Below are 20779 nucleotides of genomic sequence, written 5' to 3' on the forward strand. Positions count from 1 at the left end.
ATGCTTAAGGACCTTAAATGATCTGACTACACTACCCACAATCTCACAATTGAATTCTAAGCTTTCCCGTCTTTAGTCAGAGCCCCCTCTGGAGTCCTTACAAATCCCCAAGGTGATGATTTCCATTCTTAAATACCTGTCAGCTTGTCATACATACGGTTATTGCATAAATAGCGGTGCCATTTCTGAAATCATTGGGCCGTTGAGCCGGCGATTTTGATTTATTATGAAGGAAGCGACTTCGCATTTCAAAAGAATGACTGACAGTCCAAATGTCTAATAAGTGCTGTTCTGATTCACTCCTTTTTTTTTCGTTCTTTTTGTGCTCTTGGCTTCCTGTGCTGGTGGCATTGCTGACGCTTTTTCGGTGATTGGTTTTGACCTGCGGTCCTCCAAGGGGGAATAATGATGTTCCCAAGGTTTCTTTTGTCTCTGAGAAATTCTAATCAGCTCAGAACACAGAGGCAGCATTTACTGGCGGCACCATCTTCTGAGGCAGATCAGGTTGAAAGGTGGCGGAGAGATGCATCTTTCTGAAATGCACACGCACACATGTGCACGCACACACACACATACACACTACTCTAGCTCCCTAGTGGACCAGTGTTTGAATCACAAACCACTCTTGACAAAGGGAGAGAGAGAGAGAAGAGAAAGAGTGCATGAGCAAGCAATCCTTTGATTAACTCAATTAAAACAATTACAACAACCCCAAGTACCAAAACGCATCTTCGTGCCCTGGGAACTGTTCTCCTTTCTGATCCCAGAGTTCCCGTGACCAATGGGCTGGACACTCGAAAGACCTGCGAATGGAGGAGGGGGGGGGTGGAGTTAAAAAAAAGTTCTTTGTGCTCTGGGGACTCAGCGGCCTTTGATTTATTATCCTGCTCAGGGAATAATTATAAAATAACCTTTTATGTCACCGCCCGCCTCTCCCCCCGGGAGCCCGGCCTGCCATAAATAATACACTGTGACTGACTCGGTATTTCTCCGCCGCGGAAAAAGGCCGGCGCCGTTATCGGACCAGAAAACAGATGTTAATTCGGGGCCCGCTCCGAAAGGTGAACTCTCCCGCTCTCCGCGTCGCGGCGATAAAAGAGGCGGGTAATGAGCGATTGCCGCCGCCGCGGCGGCGACGACGGCGGCGGAGGCGGAGGCGGTGGCGGGACGGGAGAGCGCGAGCGTCGCTGCGCGTTCGTATCTAAGCGAGCACGAGCGTGCGTTCGTATCTAAGCGAGCGCGAGCGTGTATTCGTATCTAAGCGAGCGCGAGCGTGCGTTCGTATCTAAGCGAGCGTCGCTGCTCGTTCGTATCTAAGCGAGCGTCGCTGCGCGTTCGTATCTAAGCGAGCGTCGCTGCGCGTTCGTATCTAAGCGAGCGCGAGCGCGCGTTCGTAACTGGACTTCGCGAGCGTGCCTTTTACGGGTTGCCGACTGCAGAGTCAGTCGAATTGAATTCGTACGTAGTCGTCAGCCTGTGAAAGACTCAGAGGACTGCAGACCCCCCTGCGCAAGAACACGACTCTGGATTTTTAATATCACGCTGAACAATGCATGTTTCGCAAAAAAAATTTCACAGTCATAAGTTCAAAGTGACGGTAAAGACCAGCAGGCCCTGCAGCTCTCCAGGACCAGGGACTCCGACTCATGTTCTAGTATGCATCTCTGGGTACTGAGCGTTTGTATGTGATCAGTTTCATTTTGTTTGCATTTGTACATATTTGTAAAGCAGGTAATTTTGTGTATTTGTGTGTGTGTGTGTGTGTGTGTGCATGCATGTGTGTGTGTGTGTGTGTGTGCATGCATGTGTGTGTGTGTGTATTCGTGTGTGCAATGACTGCATGTGTGAATATATGTGTTTGTATGAGAGTGCATATGTGTGTATGTGTGTGCATGTGTGCGTGCGTGCATACATGCATGTTTGTGTGTGTATGTGGTGTACATGTATATGTGTATGTGTGTGCGTGCATGCATGTTTGTGTGTGTGTGTGTATGTGTGTATGTGTGTGTGTGCGAGATGGCCCTCTGGTTGGGATGTCTGGGTCTTTTGATGTGATAGCTCTTGAGAGAGACATAAACAAAGTGCACAGTCCCAGAGCATGTTACTCTACCAGTAAGCGTTGCCATTAATAAAATCACAAATCATTTATGTAATCCACGGCTGCATAAAGTACTGTGATCAAGACCTAAGACAGAAATATGATGTTATTCTTAAGCAGAAACACTTGCTAATAAATTGTCCCCCAGTGGTACACTGTTAACAGGCTGCATCTATATAACATGCATTAATATCACACTCAACCATCACATCAGCAAGCTCACACACCCCATTCACGGTGTTCCACAAAAAAAAATACAAAAAACATTTTTCACAGCCTGCTCTGCAAGTTAAATTAGCATAAACGATTCCCTGTAGATGCATATTGAATTAACCTAGGAAAGGTCATTTTATTACCTTAAGAAATTGTGTTTGGTCAACTTCATTAGTTCCAGTTAAAACCACCTAATAAAATTGCCAGCAATTATTTAAATAAATGTAAGTAATTTCAAATAAATTATGAGTGCCTGGTCCGAAATATTCAGCTGAGCACGTCAGACACCATTTAAATAATTTTTTACTAGAATTCAGAAATTAACAGCACATAAAACACAGCCAAAAAAGAAGTACAAGCTACTTATGAAAATAAGTAGCCTGAATCCAGCCAAAAGAGTGTTCTGAACTGAAGTGGTCCCAATTTAATTTTTTAAAAGGAGAAAGGCAGGAGGTGAAATAGGAATCGTGGCACAAGAGCTATCCGGGGGTATAAAAATTAAACAGATTGAATGTGTGCTTTAGAAATGGCAATTAGCAAATAGACCCGCGCGCGGGGGGGGGGGGGGGGGGGGCGTTCTATTTTAATTCCCAGCAGCACAGGGGTGGAGATGTTATGTGGAAGGTTGCTCGCGCTCCTGCATTTTCTCCGCTCTGAAAACAGCCGAGCCAGCCAGGCAGCGTGGAGAGAGGCCAGATCGTCCACGTTCGGTTTTGGCGGCCGAGCGATCCAGCAGGCCGCCGTGTAGCAGGGAGACGCTAACAGATGGGTTTGGTAGGTGCGTGTGTGTGTGTGTGTGTGTGTGTATGTGTGTGTGTGTACGCATGCGAATGTGTGTGCGCGCGTTCGTGACCGTGTTTGTCCGCGTGTTCAGTAACACTTTCCAGTGAGAACAGCTTGAAATGTAGGTTTGTGAAAGTGGGTTTTGTCACCTGGGAGAAACGGCTGCTCCATGTGTCAGCGCAGTGCCACAGCCAACCAATCGCTGCTGGTAGCTGGGCTAGAGTCAACCAATCACTGCTGGAAGCTGGGCTAGAGTCAACCATCACTGCTGGAAGCTAGCTCCCCTCCTGCTGGGGGGTCGGCCTTTTCCTCTGAGCCCGCTTGCTTGCTTGTTTCCAGATGGTCCAGCTCTACTGGGGAGGGTGTCTGTGACAGGAGTACGGGCTTAACGCTTGGACTCTTTTTCACCCCAGTTTTGGATCTCAGCAGATGTACCCAAAGCTGCACCCTCTCCTGCTGATCCGGGGGAGTGCACGGGGCGCACTGCCTTGCCGAAAGGCGAAGCCCCAGGGGCCTCAGCCTCGTTTGCCGCGCTCCGCAGGTCGAGAGCGGCGGGATGGCGCTCGGAGCACAACTTGCGGACTGCAGGTGCCTGACTGACCAGCGGGGACACCAGCGAGCGAGCAAGGTGGCACGGCCTTCTCAGCCGTTAACGGGCCCTCTTCAGTGTGCGAGGCTACCACCCCGTTATGCGTCGCCCTGCAATGCTGCCGCCGGGGTCCGGATTCAGTACCAGACGCCTCCGTGTTTTAAAGCACAATTTTCACCCGCGATTTACTCACTTCCAAGAAATTCCGAAATTGAAAGGGTTGACTGGGACACGTCCCCTTTATCTACCCAGATCGCACGAATGCGGCACGGACTGTCAGTCACCTTAATCGGTCGAGAACCAAGATGCCAACGTCGGAGAACACTGATCTGCGGTGTCAAAGGTGGCAGATCAGAGGAGGAAAATGAATCAGGCCAATGACATTAAACCCTCGAACAAGAGAGGCATTAAACCCTTAAAACGAGAAAAGTCATTTCAAATCGATGTGATTCTGTGGCTCCCCGTCTGTTTTCTCCTGCCCGGAATATCTTTCACAAGCCATCCACCGGACACCACCGCCATCGAGCCCCCCCCCCCATCCTCCAGCTGAGATGTGTTATCATCCTAACCTCCCCCCCCCCACACACACACACTCCTCCCCACGCACCACACACACACACACTCCTCCCCCACACACCTCACGCCCCCCACACACACCTCACGCCCCCCACACACACACACTCCTCCCCCACACACCTCACGCCCCCCACACACACACACTCCTCCCCCACACACCTCATGCCCCCCACACACACACACTCCTCCCCAAAACACCTCACCCCCCCACACACACACATGCACACACACACTCCTCCTCCACACACCTCACCCCCCCCACACACACACACACACACTCCTCCCAAAACACCTCACCCCCCCCACACACACACTACTCCCCCACACACACACCTCACTGCCTCGCCCCTCCTCACACACATTCTTCCCCCACACACCTCACCCCCCCACACTCCTCCCCCACACACACACACCTCACTGCTTCCCCCTTCCCCACACACACCCCCCCCCCCCCACACCCCTTCCCTCAGACGCGGTTCTATCTTAACATATTGGCATTTCTGAACGGTTTTCACGGTAATTGTCAGCCGCGTGGCGGATCCTCGTTTGTTTTGCTGACATTTCGCCTTTGGTTGATTGTGTATTTAGTGGGGAGAGCGAAATTAATTGGAGAGGGGCCTAATCTGTCTGCTGGAAATGTCACCCTTGCCTTTCGTTGCCTAGCCCACGCAGGCAGTCGCCGTGGCGATGAAAGGGAGAGATAGAGAGAGGATGGGAAAGGAGAGAGAGAGGGGGAGATGAGCGAGGGAGAGATAGATAGCTGAAACGAGAGGGAGGGCAAGAGAGAGAAATAAGGGAAAAGGATGGGGAAGTGGGAGATCTCTTGATTCATAAAAACGTAACAGTTTCCCCCGTTCCCTCTTGCACTCGAGTCCTTTTTCTTCTCGCGCTGCAAGACACATCTAAACTTTCAAACCGCTCTTCCCAACGGTATTTAACCTCCCCATTAGCACACTAATGTAAGCAAATTACAAACATTAGGATGTGGAATTCGGAGGGGTATTTCTTGGCGCGCTCGGGGGACTGGCTGATGCTCTTTGAAGTGCGGGAGGCTGGCCAAAACTGCCAGGGAAAGGGGTCGATGCCTTCCCCGCAGGTTTATTCAGCATTGGTGTGTGTGTGTGTGTGTGTGTGTGAGAGGGGAGGGGGGGTATACTTTTAAAAAGACATAATGATCAAAGAGTTATTATTCCCTAACCTCGGCATTGCTAGGGCTTCCCCTGAGGCTGTTTCAAAGGCCTGCCTCGCCTGACAGGATTGGCTGATGGTAAAAAGAGAAAACAAATAAACAAAAGAGGAAGAAAAAAAAACTAGATTAAATTGGAGGACTGAGCCGAATCGCACAGTATAAAAAAGAACAGATGTAGGCAACCTGGACTTTCAGTAGGGGAACTACAGCAGGACTCTGTTTCAGTAGGGGAGCTACAGCAGGACTCTGTTTCAGTAGGGGAGCTACAGCAGGACTCTGTTTCAGTAGGGGAGTTACAGCAGGACTCTGTTTCAGTAGGGGAGCTACAGCAGGACTCTGTTTCAGTAGGGGAGCTACAGCAGGACTCCACGGGCCTGTGTGTGTGTGGGCTGGGCAGTTGTGTTGCTGTGTGTGCGTACAGTTCCCTCCAAAATTATTCATACCTTTGATACATATGACCAAGTAAGTAAACTGAACTGGTGAGCAAATGCACTGTATACTGAAAAAAACTACTTTATTTTATACTAACACAATTACACAGAAAAAGTATTTTGTTTCCAGACTGGCTTCTCTCTTCAATCCACAAGGAAGCGCAGCAGGAAAAAAAAGAAAGAAAGAAAAAGGGAAGGGGGATGGGGGGGGGGGGGGGGGATGGGTGAGTACTTCAAGTGGCTTAACGTCCTCGTGGCTAAAAGCGTGAATTCACGATCAACGTTTCAATCGGCGGGCGGGCGGGCGGGCGGCGGGCCGATATCAATCAAAGCGTCCGGGTTGCGTCCCCCCGTCGGCCCGGCCGCCGGCCTGATTAATGGCGGCCCGTTTAGCGCGCCGCGGCTGCACCTGCGGAGCTATCGACCCACCTGCGCGCGCGCACCCGCCGTTCTTCCCAGAATTCATCAATCGGCGGCGACGCGGGGGGCCCGCCCGCCTGCCCCCTGCTCGATGTGCCACGCGAGGCCTGTGAGCCCGGGTCTCATTTTCAAAAACGCCAAGACTGCATTAGCAGATAAAATAATTTAATGAACCTTTTTTCTTGTTTTACTTTTGCTAAATACAAGTATTATGACATGTGCAAAAAACACAGATAATTAGCTGGTAAATGGTAATGCTAAATAATTTGTGCTTTAACACTTTCCTTCGGAAAGCCGTCTATGAAGAAGGCTCATAGTTTAAAAATGATAAAAATATATATTAACATATTAACAAATAACAGTCCCTCAGCTTAGTTTGGCAGTCGTACATAATTTGGCAGTCACAGGCAGGTGCAAAGACTAGTTTTTGAATTCAGGTAATTGGAGGCAGTGAAAAGGGGAGATAGGGAAAGAAACAAGGGAAGAAAAAAGGAAAGGAAAAGAGGGATTCAGACAGAGATAGACACTTTTGCTCTGTACATCTTCTAAAAGCTCTTTTTCAATAACAAATTAGCATAATAAAATACGGCAAAAAACAGCAACAAAAGAAACACAAAGCCCAGCACCTCGCCCAAAACTGAAATACATAAATCTAAACTGCATAGCATAATTTTCAAACCAAAAAATCCTTTGACATCACGTGTTGTCCACATACGTTAAAACATTTCCAAACAAATATTCGGGAAGCCTGAAGTTTCATCAGAAAAATGTGGAAAAACGAGCTTGATAGAAAGATATAAGGCCAGAGAATGAACGAAGAAGAGCCAGAGCTTGGGAGAGGAGTACATTTTGGCGAAGGACGCTGAGGACTGTAAGGCTTCTTATTGGCTCATACGGGTCTCTGTCGGTCCAATGGGGGAGAAGAAACAGTAGAGTTTCCTGTGTAGTGCTGTGTGCCATGAGGGGAGAGAGAGACACAGCCCCAGCAGAGAGGGGAAGCTCATCTGCTGACCTCTTATATGCACGCACCCTCACGCGCACACGCACGCACACACACACACACACACACACACATATGCACACGCACGCATGCAGACACACACACACACGCGCACGCACGCACACACACATACACTCACGTTACGTCCCAGTCTTTTTTGGGCGTTGTGTTTTGTAGCTGCCGCGTTGTTTCTGGCTACCCTACAGACGGACATAATGACATCACGGTCTTGTGGCTGAAATACGGATCCAAAGATGCGCCTGAGAGACTCCGCATGCCATCGCTTGGCAACCAGTTTAAAGGATGAGGATGCCAGGATGCGTCACAAAGCAGCGATATTAGAAAGGTGCCGGAATATATATTTATGATGTGCATCTTTTAGTCCACATTGCCTGTTGTCTGCAGCTTGTTAAAGACATCTTCTATAATGTGTTAAATTACTAATAGTAGCCTTCTTGTTACTTTTTAGTTATAGAAAGTGCACATTGTGCACTACCAGCCCAGTGAGATTCTGCAACCTGTGATATACCAGTACATGCCTGCTTATAACTCTTCTAGGACAAGCTCTAACTCCCCGCTTTGCTGTAAATAAACGTCTTCTTGCATTTTACATATCACTTGTGTATCAACGTGTTTGTGTGTGTGTGCATGTGCATGTGTGTGTGTGTGTGTGTGTGTGTGCATGTGTGTATATACAGTATGTGTATGTGAGTTCAGGGTTGAGGAATGGGATGTAACTCACCCACATTCTGAGGTGCAGGCTGTTCAGTGATGCACTGGGGTGAGGGTGCATATACTCCAGGAGCAGGACCTTGTATCAGGAGAGACAGGGTGAGTTTGGACAGGGGGACACAGATAGAACGGGTGAGAATTTGTGCCAAGTAAGGTGTACGATCACATATATTGTTCTTAACTGAAAATTTGAATGCTGATATAACAATCGCCGCTGGTAACTGAAAGCAATGGAGTTCTAGAACATTGATTTTGAATTTTGAAAAAACATTCCAAAAAGACTGTTTAAGACTGGAATCTCAAGTGCACTTGGCATGCATGGGAGCGCTGTGTGTCTGTGTGGGTTCATGTGTTTGCATGTAGGTGCGTGTGTGTGTGTGTATGTATGTGTGTATAAATGTGTATGTGAGCTGAGTGTTGAAGAATGGGACATAACTCACCCATTTTCTGGGGTCCGGGCTGTCCAGGGTAGTACTGGGGTACAGATGGGTACCCTCCAGGGGCAGGACCTTGCATCCTGACGGCCGTGTTGACTCCCAGGGTGAGAACATTTCCATCAACACCAATGTATGGATTGAATGGGTGACATTCAATTTATTACTGGGCTCTGAGCTACTGGGTCTTAAATTTTCTTAAAATTTAACAATAAACTTATTAATGATAGTACTTACAGCCGTATATCTCTCAAGGCTAACGAAGAAAGAAATCCGAGACATTCACATCAATCGTCTTATCTTAAAAATGAAACTATTTAATAGTCTCATCACAAAGTGTATTTTAATAAACTTAGCAATAATTAAAATACCCAAGGTTCTTATCAAGTGTCTTTTGTAACCTTAGGCTATATATTAAAATAGGCCACATACTAATGTTAACCACAAGAGGTAGCTGCCACGAATAATTGAGAACACAGTAGAATGGCAAAGTTATTTCCTTGCAGAAATATACATTCACCTTGAAGGTTTATTTGTACTAATGTATGTATGATTATGTGTGTGGATTTGTGTATGTGTTTGTGACTGCATGTGTATGCATGTATGTATGTGTGTTTTAGGTATGTGTGTTTGTGTGTGTGTGTGTGTGTGTGAGTGCGTGTGTTTATGTGTGTATGAGTGCACATGTGTGTGTGCCCATGAGTCTGTGTGTATGCATATGTGTGCATATGAGTGTGTGTGTTTTTGTGTGTGTGTGTGTGAATGTATGAATGCACAGGTATGCATGTGTAGGGAAGATGGGAGTATACAGACAGGATTGAGGAATGGGACATAACTCACCCATTTTCTGGGGTCCAGGCTGTCCAGGGTAGTACTGGGGTACAGATGGGTACCCTCCAGGGGCAGGACCTTGCATCCTGACGGCCGTGTTGACTCCCAGGGTGAGAACATTTCCATCAACACAAATGTATGGATTGAATGGGTGACATTCAATTTATTACTGGGCTCTGAGCTACTGGGTCCAGGTCCTTCATGATGTCATGAAGGACCTGACACAATGGCCAATACATGTTTTGTCTCATTGCATTTCTCCTGCATTTGAGGCAAATAAAAGCCTCAACCTCTCCCACTAAAACAGCCTGTTTGAGTCTGAGCAAAACGCTCCTTTGCCATAGAGAATCGGCGTCCATGTTATCAATATAAGCAGAATATTCTGCTGTCCTTCCAGGTTCATTTGTAGTCATTGAACAGCTGCAATAAAGTTCCAGACTCGTAAAATGAAGTTTAGGTAATTTACTGGCACAATACTTATAAAACTGCACAGAAATAACTGAAATAAAGTTTGTTATGAACTTGCATTGTTTGTTTCTTTTTTTTCTTATATCTACGCTTACAAAAATATATTGGAATTAGCATATTATTACTAGCATTCATAAAGACTAGCGGTGGATGGGAGGTTGTAAGAATGACACACCTTCTAATTTTTTTACGTTTAACACACATTAAATTACAGACAATTATTTCTTAAAATTTAACAATCAACTTATTAATGATAGTACTTACAGCCGTATATCTCTCAAGGCTAACGAAGAAAGAAATCCGAGACATTCACATCAATCGTCTTATCTTAAAAATAAAACTATTTAATAGTCTCATCACAAAGCGTATTTTAATAAACTTAGGAATAATTAAAATACCCAATGTTCTTATCAAGTGTCTTTTGTAACCTTAAGCTATAATATTAAAATAGGCCACATACTGATGTTAACCTCAAGAGGAAGCTAGCTGCCAATGAATAATTAGAACACACAGTAGAATGTATATTTCCTTGCAGAAATATACATTCACCTTGAAGGTTTATTTGTACTAATGTATGTATGATTATGTGTGTGGATTTGTGTATGTGTGAGTGACTGCATGTGTATGCATGTATGTATGTGTATGAGTGCACATGTGTGTGTGCCCGTGAGTCTGGGTGTATGCATATGTGTGCATATGAGTGTGTGTGTTTTTGTGTTTGTGTGAATGTGTGAATGCACAGGTATGCATGTGTAGGGAAGATGGGAGTATACAGACAGGATTGAGGAATGGGACGTAACTCACCCATTTGCTGGAATCCAAACTGTACAGTGTAGATCTGGAGTGGAGATGAGTACCCTCCAGGGGCAGGACCTTATGTCAGGAGAGAAAGGGTGGGTTTTGGGGTGGGGGGTTGGGGGGAAGGGGGGGGGGGGGGCAGGGAGTCAGGTGAGATGGAACAGGTGACAGGTTCTGCCAGCTGAGATGTAAGATCACAAATATGTGACTAGATTGTTCTTAACTGACAATTCAAATGCTGATGACAAAAACACTACTGGTAATAGAAAGCAATGGAGTAGCCTACTAGAACACGGTCTTAGATTAATAAAAAAAAAACAATCCCTAAAATCCTACTCTTGAAAGGGCTAAAGGTTCAGTCTTCATCTACTCTGGCTGGCTCAGGTGGACGTAGTGTAAGACTGTAATCATGAGTGCACTTGGTATGCACGGGAGCACCAGGCACACATCCCCCAATTGAGCAGGGCGTGTAGGGGTGTCACTCACCTCCCTTGTACGGGCCAGGCTGGTGAGGGGGGTATGGGGGGGTCTGGATCCCAGGCTGGGGAGGGGGGTATGGGGGGGTCTGGATCTCAGGCTGGTGAGGGGGGTATGGGGGGGTCTGGATCCCAGGCTGGTGAGGGGGGTATGGGGGGGTCTGGATCTCAGGCTGGGGAGGGGGGTATGGGGTGGCATTGAAGCTAGGCTGGGGGAATGGGACCAGCGCCATGTCACTGTAAGAAGCACAAACAACCACCCCTGGGGTGTCAATGGCTGCTGGGCACTCTCTGGAAGTGGGGGTAGGGGGGCACGGGCGAGACCCCTACCCTTCCCTTCCAAAAGACAACTGTTCCTGCATGTTGCATTTGTGGCTGCTACTGTATGTGTCCAGTACAGGGTACTGCAATATCCTCACATCATAAACAGCACATTTTCTGTGCTTCTGCCAAGCGTCTGATCCGAGGTTCTGCCAAGGCTCCCCCTAGTGGTGGAACAAACTTCACACAGCAGTTAGGACCCACATCGCACGTTTGGTCTGGCCCAGCGACGGTCCACATGACTCTTTTTCACTCGGCCCACATAAGGAACTGAATCACGGTTCATGGCCATTTTTTGGGCCATTTTTCTAAAAGTCACGGCCAATATAAATGGTCCAGATCTGACAACCGGATCTGGGCTACCCATGAACCGTCATTCATTTCTGTATGCAGACCGACTGAAAGTCAGTTATGTGTGGGCCATTGCTGGGCCAGATCAAGGGGACAACAGAATTGTGGACCATCGTGACCATGGTGACTAAAGACCAACGTATCCAGACTGAACCTTGGTTCCCCCTACCATCCCCACCCCTTCAAACTCCTACCTTGTATAATAATTTTAATTACGGTATTTCATGGTTTTTGGTAACATTTTTATGGGTTTATAGTTCTCTACTTCAGACTTGTTATGAATCTGTAATGTACTCAGAATTTGCACTTTGGTACATTGTATTTGTTGTTTGTTCTTGGTAAGCATAGTTAACTTGCACTGGTGCTTAAGAGATTCAGCATTTGTACTCGTTTGTATGGAGATGTTGTAGACCAGGTCTGCCACTATTGGTGAAAGCTCCACGTTTGTCTGGAAAATGGAAGTATGGAATTAAGCTACAAATACTATTTTGGCATTCTGATCATGACACATTTTTGCCACACAGGCTAATAATATTTTTAAAATATTATTTTGTAGACCAGGTCTGCCACTATTGGTGAAAGCTCCACGTTTGTCTGGAAAATGGAAGTATGGAATTAAGCTACAAATACTATTTTGGCATTCTGATCATGACACATTTTTGCCACACAGGCTAATAATATTTTTAAAAACCATAGATGAAATTTCTGTATGAATTTACTAATGCTGAAGAAGCTCGCTAGAATTTTCATTGAAATTAAGAAATTAAATACTTTCTCTTTGAATCTTGCAATATTGCCCACAGCTGTGGAAAATACATAAATGGGCTATTATGAAGAATGAACAACACAAATATCAGACACCTACTGATGATTGGCTCAAAGAAACAAATAATTATTTTGTTGTGATTCAAGTCTGGGTGTTCGCTCAATCATAAAAAAAACCTCTCTAGGACCACTGCATACACTGCATGACCAAAAACACATCCCCAAGTTTTCCATAATTTGAGGATCATTTTAAAAAAATCACTGTACAACCTGTTTATTATACATAGATAGCAATGTTCAAGATAAAATAGATAATTTTTTTTAAAACACCCTCACCCTCCCGACTTAAAGTTTTTGGATCTTGAAAATGATCTGCTCTGACTGTAAGAAATGCTTGTGGATTAAAGTTACCCTCATCCAAAATACTATGATTCAGGTTTACTGTTTAGCACATGGTGGCAGCCCAATTTAAACCAACAGGCAGGCACTGTCAAAATTAACTGAAGTAAGGGAGGGGAGAGAGCGACAAACAGGCTAAGTGGGGAAAGAAAGAGGTAGAGAGAGTGGAAGAAAAAGAGTGAGCAAGAACGACAGGAAGGCATACATCATACAACAATGTTGTTGGGAATGCATGAGTGAGAAACGTAGGAAATGTGAACAGGCTGGTCTGTGGACCAATTCCTGGTTCTGCCTGCAGTTGGATTTTTTTTTTTTTTTCTCAAGAGAAGCTTCATCAGTGGTAATCTCATGGGACCTTGTAAAACTCATGTATTCACCTGCATATGCATGTAGGCCCACACACACTCACGCGTACACACACACAGCCAACAAATCTTCTGAAAGTATCGGTTCAACAGTATTTATCTCCCGAGGGTTAAAACACCATTAAACATCAGCCTGATATGGGTCACTGGTCTCTTATGTGACAGCTATTTATTAAAAATTCTTATTGTTTAATTTTTTAAAAATTAACTGTTGGGTCGGGCAATTTATTTTCATGTTGCCATTATCAGACAGTGAGTGGTAATCCTGAAAAGCTGGAATAATGCTTTATCTGCAGCGTTCGGAGTGACTGCAATTACAATAAATGACAGCAGATTCAATCTAGGCCTCTGGCATTTCCAGTGCCAGGTTCGCCACCACCCCCCATACCCCAACCCCCACCTCCCCCTACCCTTCCTGCCACCCCATCTCCTTTCAGCAGCGTTGGTTTTCAATCATTAACCAATGGAATTCCATTTGGGCTGCCAGTTCTGCGCACCCACAGGGAGACGTGGGCAAGCTGGGATGGAGGAGAGGGGCGAGAGGGCTGCAGGTCTTACCTTAGCCTTCTTCTTGACCTGGCACGACTCGCTCGCTGTCCGTCTCCGGGCTCTCCCTTCCTATCTCTCGTTCTCTCTCTCCCTCTCTCTTTTCTTGCTTTGCCGCGAGTGGCTGCCACCACACAAACAGTCAGGTATAGTCACATTGCTCTCCTATGTCTTCTCTCGGGGGTACACTCCTTCCTGCTCAACAAGTTTGACTTGGGCCAGCCAGCCAATCAGAGTCCCAGCATGCAAATCCCTTTCACTTTCATTGCAGCATCGGCAGATGCCCGGAACATGGCCCAGAGGAGAAACTAAAAACAGAGCCAGCTGATTGTAATGGGTGTGTCCTGGTTTACTAGAACCCAATGCGCTTCCTGCTGACGGGATGGTGTCATTTCCCAAACCTCCGGGCTGTCAAAATCATTACCTCGCCCTCCTACAACAACACAAGAAAGAATGACTGATGACTATTTCTCATTCGCCTAATTTTCCAGAACTTTCAAGAAGCAATTCTTATCATCTTTATCACAAATTAATCTCAGAAACAATAATTAATATACATGTTTCAACTGAATTACAAGGTAAAAAGTTATTAATTAATATTTTATTAAGTAATTAAATACTCCACAAAATGAAGTGGAAGAACACAAAACTCCTTGAGTCCAGATGACGCCAATTGGCATCATAAAACACCCTTCATTTTATAAGTCTCTCATTTCTGAACGTAGAATTGTTTTCTTTTCTTGTTTTATTATGCAGTGGAGACTTGCCTCTCTCAAATACGTCAAATTAACTGACAATGAATCCGGATTTGCATTTGAAAAGCATGACTACATTTCAGTAAATCTTGGCTGTTTTGTCACCAACAATACTAGCTGTTGAAAACACACACAGAAAGCCCAGAGCATGCAGTTATAATGCTTCAGAAACGACTCAGAAATGAACATTATAAGTAGAACTACCACTTCATGCCATACTTCTCAGGACGAAGATGATGATCAGGAGGTGAAAGTACACTGGGGATGTTCATTTTCGTGAACGATAACGTGCAATTGAGGGCGAAGTGAAACTGAAACCGACTAATTCCCTCTATTTTAACGGGTTATTTGTTGTTTTTGTGGTTTGTGTAATGAAATAAAAACGCTACTATGTTTACATTCAACTATTGTATTATGTTATATTATTAAGTATATGATATGGACACTTTTGCTTTTGGAGATATACTCAAGTGAACACATGTTTTTAGTAAGCGAAAAAAAAAATTTCTATTATTATTACTATTGCTTGCTGTTAGTTAAAAAATAAAATGACATAATAAAAAAGAAAGTTCAACTTGGACAAGGATTCGGGTGATTACTGAGAAATATTTTATGAAGCGTCAATGTCGAAATGTGCAGAAATATTAGGAAGAGAGTGGTAGGCTATTGCATGTTTTTGATTATGACTTTAAAATTCACCAAATTTTATGGACATATGTAATAAAGGTAGAGATTTTAACCACTGACCAGTACCAGTTAAGAACATTTTTTACTACTGAACATGATGGCTTTTTTTGTGAAAATATTGTTTTATTTAATTGTTTAATATTATATTATTTTTTATATTATTGCTTAATATTGTTTAATTAAAATAATTGTCATGCACCTCAATTAGGGACAAACAGGAAAAGATTTGTCGACAATTACTGATGTGACCATTACATTACATTTATTTGGCAGATGCTTTTATCCAAAGCGACGTACAAAAGTGCATTTCATGGTCATGGACAACTACAACACACAGGTCCAATAAGATACTAATTTCGTACAGCTATTTCTAGCCAATAACGCAGTTTAGTTCACACAGTGAACACTATTCTGACCTAACCTCTGCCAAGCCAACTAGGCAGAAGAACAAGCTACAATATTAGGACAAATACAAATTACCAAAAAGTGCTGGAATGGGGGTACATGTAACGAGTGTCATGAAAGGGGGGGATTTAAAGTGAAATGATATACAGAGTAGCGGTTGTTAGTCCAGGTGTAGTCTGAAGAGATGAGTCTTCAGATTATGGCGGAAGATGGGTAGTGAGGGAGAGGTTTGAAGAGGGACAGGGAGTTTGTTCCACCACTGGGGAGGGTAGAGAAGCTCCGTGATCCCTTTACTCAGGTGGGAGGGGGTACAAGGCGCCCTGCTGCCGCAGAGCAGAGTGGTCGAACAGGCGTACAGAATCTAATCGTGTCCTGCAAATAGATAGGGGCCATCCTGTTGGCTGCAGTGCAGGCGAGGGTCAGGACTTTGAACTGGATCCTGGCAGCGACCAGTAGCCAGTGGAGTGATTGCAGCAGAGGAGTGACATGGGAGAATTTGGGATGGTTGTAGATGAGTTGGGCAGCGGCATATTGGATCATCCGTAGTGGCTGTATGGCACGAGCTGGCAGGCTTGCAAGGAGAGAGTTTCAGTAATCAAGGCGGGAGGTCACCGTAGCCTGGACAAGCAGCTGGGTAGAGTGCGTAGTCTGGTATGGTCGAATCCTTCTGATATTGTACAGAAGGAATCTGCAGGACCGTGACATTGCCTTGATGTGTTCCTTGAAGTCCAGCTGGTCATCCAGGACCACCCCCAGGCTCATTGCAGAGTGAGAGGTAGTCACTGTGGTGCCATCAACCGTGACCACCTCTGATATCTGCAATAACCCACACACATTCTGCATCCGCTATGACATCACAGCCGCCAAGGCCGACACAAAAATCTGTCATTGTGACATCACTGCTGCTGACAGCTGACTGCATTGCATGACTTGCTGATTCTCTTACACCTCTTGTAAGTTATCTTAAATACCTTACCCAGCATGGTTTGAGGATGTTTGCCCTGATTGGGTGATGCCAAGTTACGGTGTAGATGAGAAGGGAAGGGGGGTCAGACTCATTTATGACAAGGACTGGCCTACCAAAAGATTGCATACAAATGTAAAGTAAAGGGAAATGTTAGGCATGCAGGCATGCAGGGTCTCTGACCCCCAATATGGTGTCCTGTGTCTTCTGGTTTGTCTCTTCTGAGACAAACTATGCACGAGGTGAGACCCATAGATTGTCTGCCTAGATTAGGGTATCAGTTGATTTAAAATTGCCCCAATCACATTTGCTTTGATGCTTGTGAGGAGTGGGGAGGACTGCAAGTGGCTTAATGTCCTCGTGGCTAAAAGCGTGAATTCACCATCGACGTTTCAATCGGTGGGCGGGCGGGCAGGCGGCGGGCCGATATCAATCAAAGCGTCCGGGTTGCGTCCCCCCGTCGGCCCGGCCGCCGGCCTGATTAATGGCGGCCCGTTTAGCGCGCCGCGGCTGCACCTGCGGAGCTATCGACCCACCTGTGCGTGCGCGCCCGCCGTTCTCCCCAGAATTCATCAATCGGCGGCGACGCGGGGGGCCCGCCCGCCTCCCCCCTGCTCGATGTGCCACGCGAGGCCGTGTCCCGGGTCTAATTTTCAAAAATTCTCACCGATCCCTTTTTTTTGTTTTCCCCAGAATTAACCCAAAAAAAACATCAAGGTTACAGACAAGTTAGTAATAACAGAGCCCAGACAGCATTAGCATGCAGAGTCATTTAATGAACCTTTTTTTTATTTTTTACTTTTTCTGAATACAAGTTATTATTACATTTGCAAAAACCCAGATAATTATCTGGCAATGTTAAATAATAAGTACTTTAACATTTTTCTTAGACAAGACGGCTATGAAGAAGGCTCATATTTTAAAAATGATAAAAAAAACATAATATTGTAAATATGAAATTAAACAAGACAGTCTCTCAGGTTAGCTTGGCAGTCGTACACAATTTGGCAGTCACAGGCAGGTGCAAAAATTAGTCTGAATTCAGGTAATTGGAGGCAGTGAAAAGGTAAGATAGAGAAAGAAACGAGGGAAAAAAAAAGGAAAGGAAAAGAGGGATTGAAACAGAGATAGACACTTTTGCTCTGTACATCTTCTAAAAGCTCTTTTTTAATAGCAAATTAGCATTAATCAATACGGCAAGAAAACAGCAACAAAAGAAACACAAACCCCCCCCCCCAACCGTAAAAAAAAGAAAAAATCAAAACTGCACAGCATAATTTTCAAACCAAAGAATCCTTATTTTTCGACATCGTGTGCTGTCCACATAAGTTAAAACATTTTAAATTAATATTTGGGAAGCCTTACGTTTCATCAGAAAAGTGTAGCAAAACAAGCTAAATTGACAAATATAAGGACAGAGAAGGAACGGAGAATGAATGAAGAAGAGACAGAGCGTGGGGGAGGAATACACTTCGACACAGAGCTCTCAGGACTGGGACAAACTCTGTAAGGCTTCTTATTGGCTCATACGGGTCTCTGACGGTCCAATGGAGAGAAGAAACAGTGGAGTTTCCTCTGTAGTGAGGTGTGCCATGAGGGAGAGAGAGACACAGCCCCAGCAAAGAGGGGAAGCTCATCTGCTGACACACACACACACACACGGCTGAAGGTCCCAGGGGTAGCCTTTCATGTAGGGGGGCGCAAGATCACACAGGCAAAAATCGGGCATCATGGGGGAAGGGAGGAATGGGCCCTTCTTCTGGGGGATCTTGATCCGCCTCTGTAATATAAGAAATTCGGTCACGGTTCAGCAGGAAACAGAAATGCAGAAGACTTCATCATCTGAGGCAGCGAAACAAAATGCTGTCGATATTGTCATTTGCTTGAGAAAACTGAACATTTACAATGCAGAACCAAGGAATAAAAATCAATAGAAAGCAATAGAACTTCTGAAAAATGTAAAACTAGGATTTAAGCCCGTCCTCTTCTCACCTATCTCTACTGGCTACTGATAGCAACTACATTTTTACAAGTAACATGTGCGGCTGGATATTTTACTGAAGCGGATCGGGTTAAATGCCTTGTACAAGGCCACAGACAGTGCTACAGCTGGAAACTGATCCCACAACATTTGACCGACAAGCCTACAGTATCTAGAACAATGAAAAAAATATTCATTCTGCATTTAAAACAGAAGGAAATGTTGTAAACAAATAAACCCTTAACAATGTCAAATGCAGCAAATTAGTAGAAATATTTCTTTTTATATTGATATTTATTTACTTATATTCAAATAAATCTCAACACTATTAAAATGGTTTACAAAAAACAACTAAAGGCACCCGTGAGAAGTTGGCCATTAAAAGAAAAGGTTAAAGATTTTAACAACCATAATTAACAAGCCGTTAAAAACAGACCAGCGCAAATGACAATGATGCGAAGGCATCGGCGGGACCAGCACTTCCTGTCACACAGCAATTGAAGCGTCAGGCTCATGCAGACATGAGTCAGAGCGTTTGCCCGGTGGAAATTCACCGGATGTGTGATGAGACCTCCTTCATCCCGGTCCAGCCGTGACCTCGCCTCTCGGTGAAATGTTTGGGCTCGTTACAGGCCACCCTACGGGGGGTGGGGGGGTGGTCCAGAAGCCGGACCGTGGGACCTATCCGCGCTCCGAAACAGCGCCTGAACCGGATGAGATGCCCGCTGAGGTGGTAAGGTGACTAACGCGTCCTAAATCATTTGTACGCTTTACGGTGCACCGATGTATTATACTACAGTACGACTGTCTCTCCTTTCATTGCCATTTTTAAAAAACATAATTTCATTCCAGGGAGGCCACAGAAGTCAAAAATGTAAACGTTTTCTTCACCCTCCTTTCTTGCCAATCTCACATAACAAGGATTTTTTTCTCTCCATATGTCACTCGTACATCTAGTTATGTGGATTTTTATTTTTCTGAATAATTCTTGGCTAGGTTTACTTTTCTCCCTGTCCTGGAACGCCTAACTGTATTCCTACAGTTACCACCTCTCTCGTCAGCAGAGGTTGAAAAAATCCAGGTTCATGAAGTAAAAGTCCTCACCCAGTATTTCATTCTAACTGCCTGGATTTGCTAATTAGCACAATCGATCAGCCAGGAGATAGAACTAATTAGTGAAATCAGCTGGCTGAGTCCATGGATGGAAGAACCACAGGGCAGGACTTTAACATTCTGACCCCTGACCCTTGGACTTTCCATCTCTGCTTGTCAATACCACGACCTTCGTTACCACAGGCAACGCAGCACAGACGCATGTGAAGTTGCATCAGCGAAGCTCTAGGCGGCGCTGGGGTGCGGCACTCACATATAAAGAAGCGGAAGCACATGCCGCACATGGCGATGACGCTGGCGATCTCCAGGCACCGCCCACATTCCGGGCTCATCAGGCACCTCCTGGTCTTCAGGCAGCAGAGCTTGCAGCAGTTGTCGGAGTCCGCAGGCTTCTTGTCCACCTTGCTGTCATCAGTCGTTACATGACACTGGTCTGCAGGGGGCAGCAGAGAGACATGCTCAGCCTGGGATGGGCAAGGGGAGGGGAGGGGGGGGGGAGCAGGGTGGAGGGTGGAGTGGGTGGCTCCAGCTCACCTGAGTGAGAGACAGACCCTCGAAGTGCAGATGACTCAGCAAGAAAAGCGTGGGACACGTAAACAACATCATTACTGGAGGGGTGCAATTGTGGCGCCCTCTACAGTTAGGACGTGTTCTGTGCACTCTCCTGCATTTCCTAACAGCCATTTAAAGTAGAAAACATATCCTATAAATTTATACTACACTGCTGTTTTTATTGTTTGTTTTAATCAGGTAAACGTTATTTATTAACACAAAAATACACATGCATACACACCAAATGCATGCATACAGACCCACAACACACATATGTACACAACACACTCACATATGTGCACACACTGTCACACACACACGCGCACACACACACACACACGTGCACAGACATGTGCACACACACACACACACGCATACACGCACACACACACACACACAAACACACACTATCCTTCCAATGTGTTTTGCATAACCTTCTAACCAACTGGAGGACGGAGTGTGGCACAGTGGGTAAGGAACTGCGCTTGTAACCGAAAGGTCGTAGGTTCGAATCCCGGGTAAGGACACTGCCGTTGT

The 20779-nt window shown here is 45.4% G+C and overlaps 1 protein-coding gene across 1 annotated transcript; it reads right to left on the reverse strand.

The window, feature by feature from the left end:
* Positions 1-313: 313 nt before the first annotated feature.
* Positions 314-11098, reverse strand: LOC118220102 (splicing factor 3A subunit 2-like). Its single transcript, XM_035403720.1, has 6 exons — positions 11049-11098; positions 10569-10637; positions 9306-9398; positions 8472-8564; positions 8042-8110; positions 314-803 (listed from the first exon to the last, which is right to left on the reverse strand). Exons 2-6 carry the CDS (start codon positions 10570-10572, stop codon positions 688-690), a joined length of 375 nt encoding a protein of 124 aa, XP_035259611.1. The 5' UTR covers positions 10573-10637; positions 11049-11098; the 3' UTR covers positions 314-687.
* Positions 11099-20779: the final 9681 nt, after the last annotated feature.

This window comes from Anguilla anguilla, chromosome 2 (assembly GCF_013347855.1).
Source record: "Anguilla anguilla isolate fAngAng1 chromosome 2, fAngAng1.pri, whole genome shotgun sequence".
Classification (NCBI taxonomy): domain Eukaryota; kingdom Metazoa; phylum Chordata; class Actinopteri; order Anguilliformes; family Anguillidae; genus Anguilla; species Anguilla anguilla.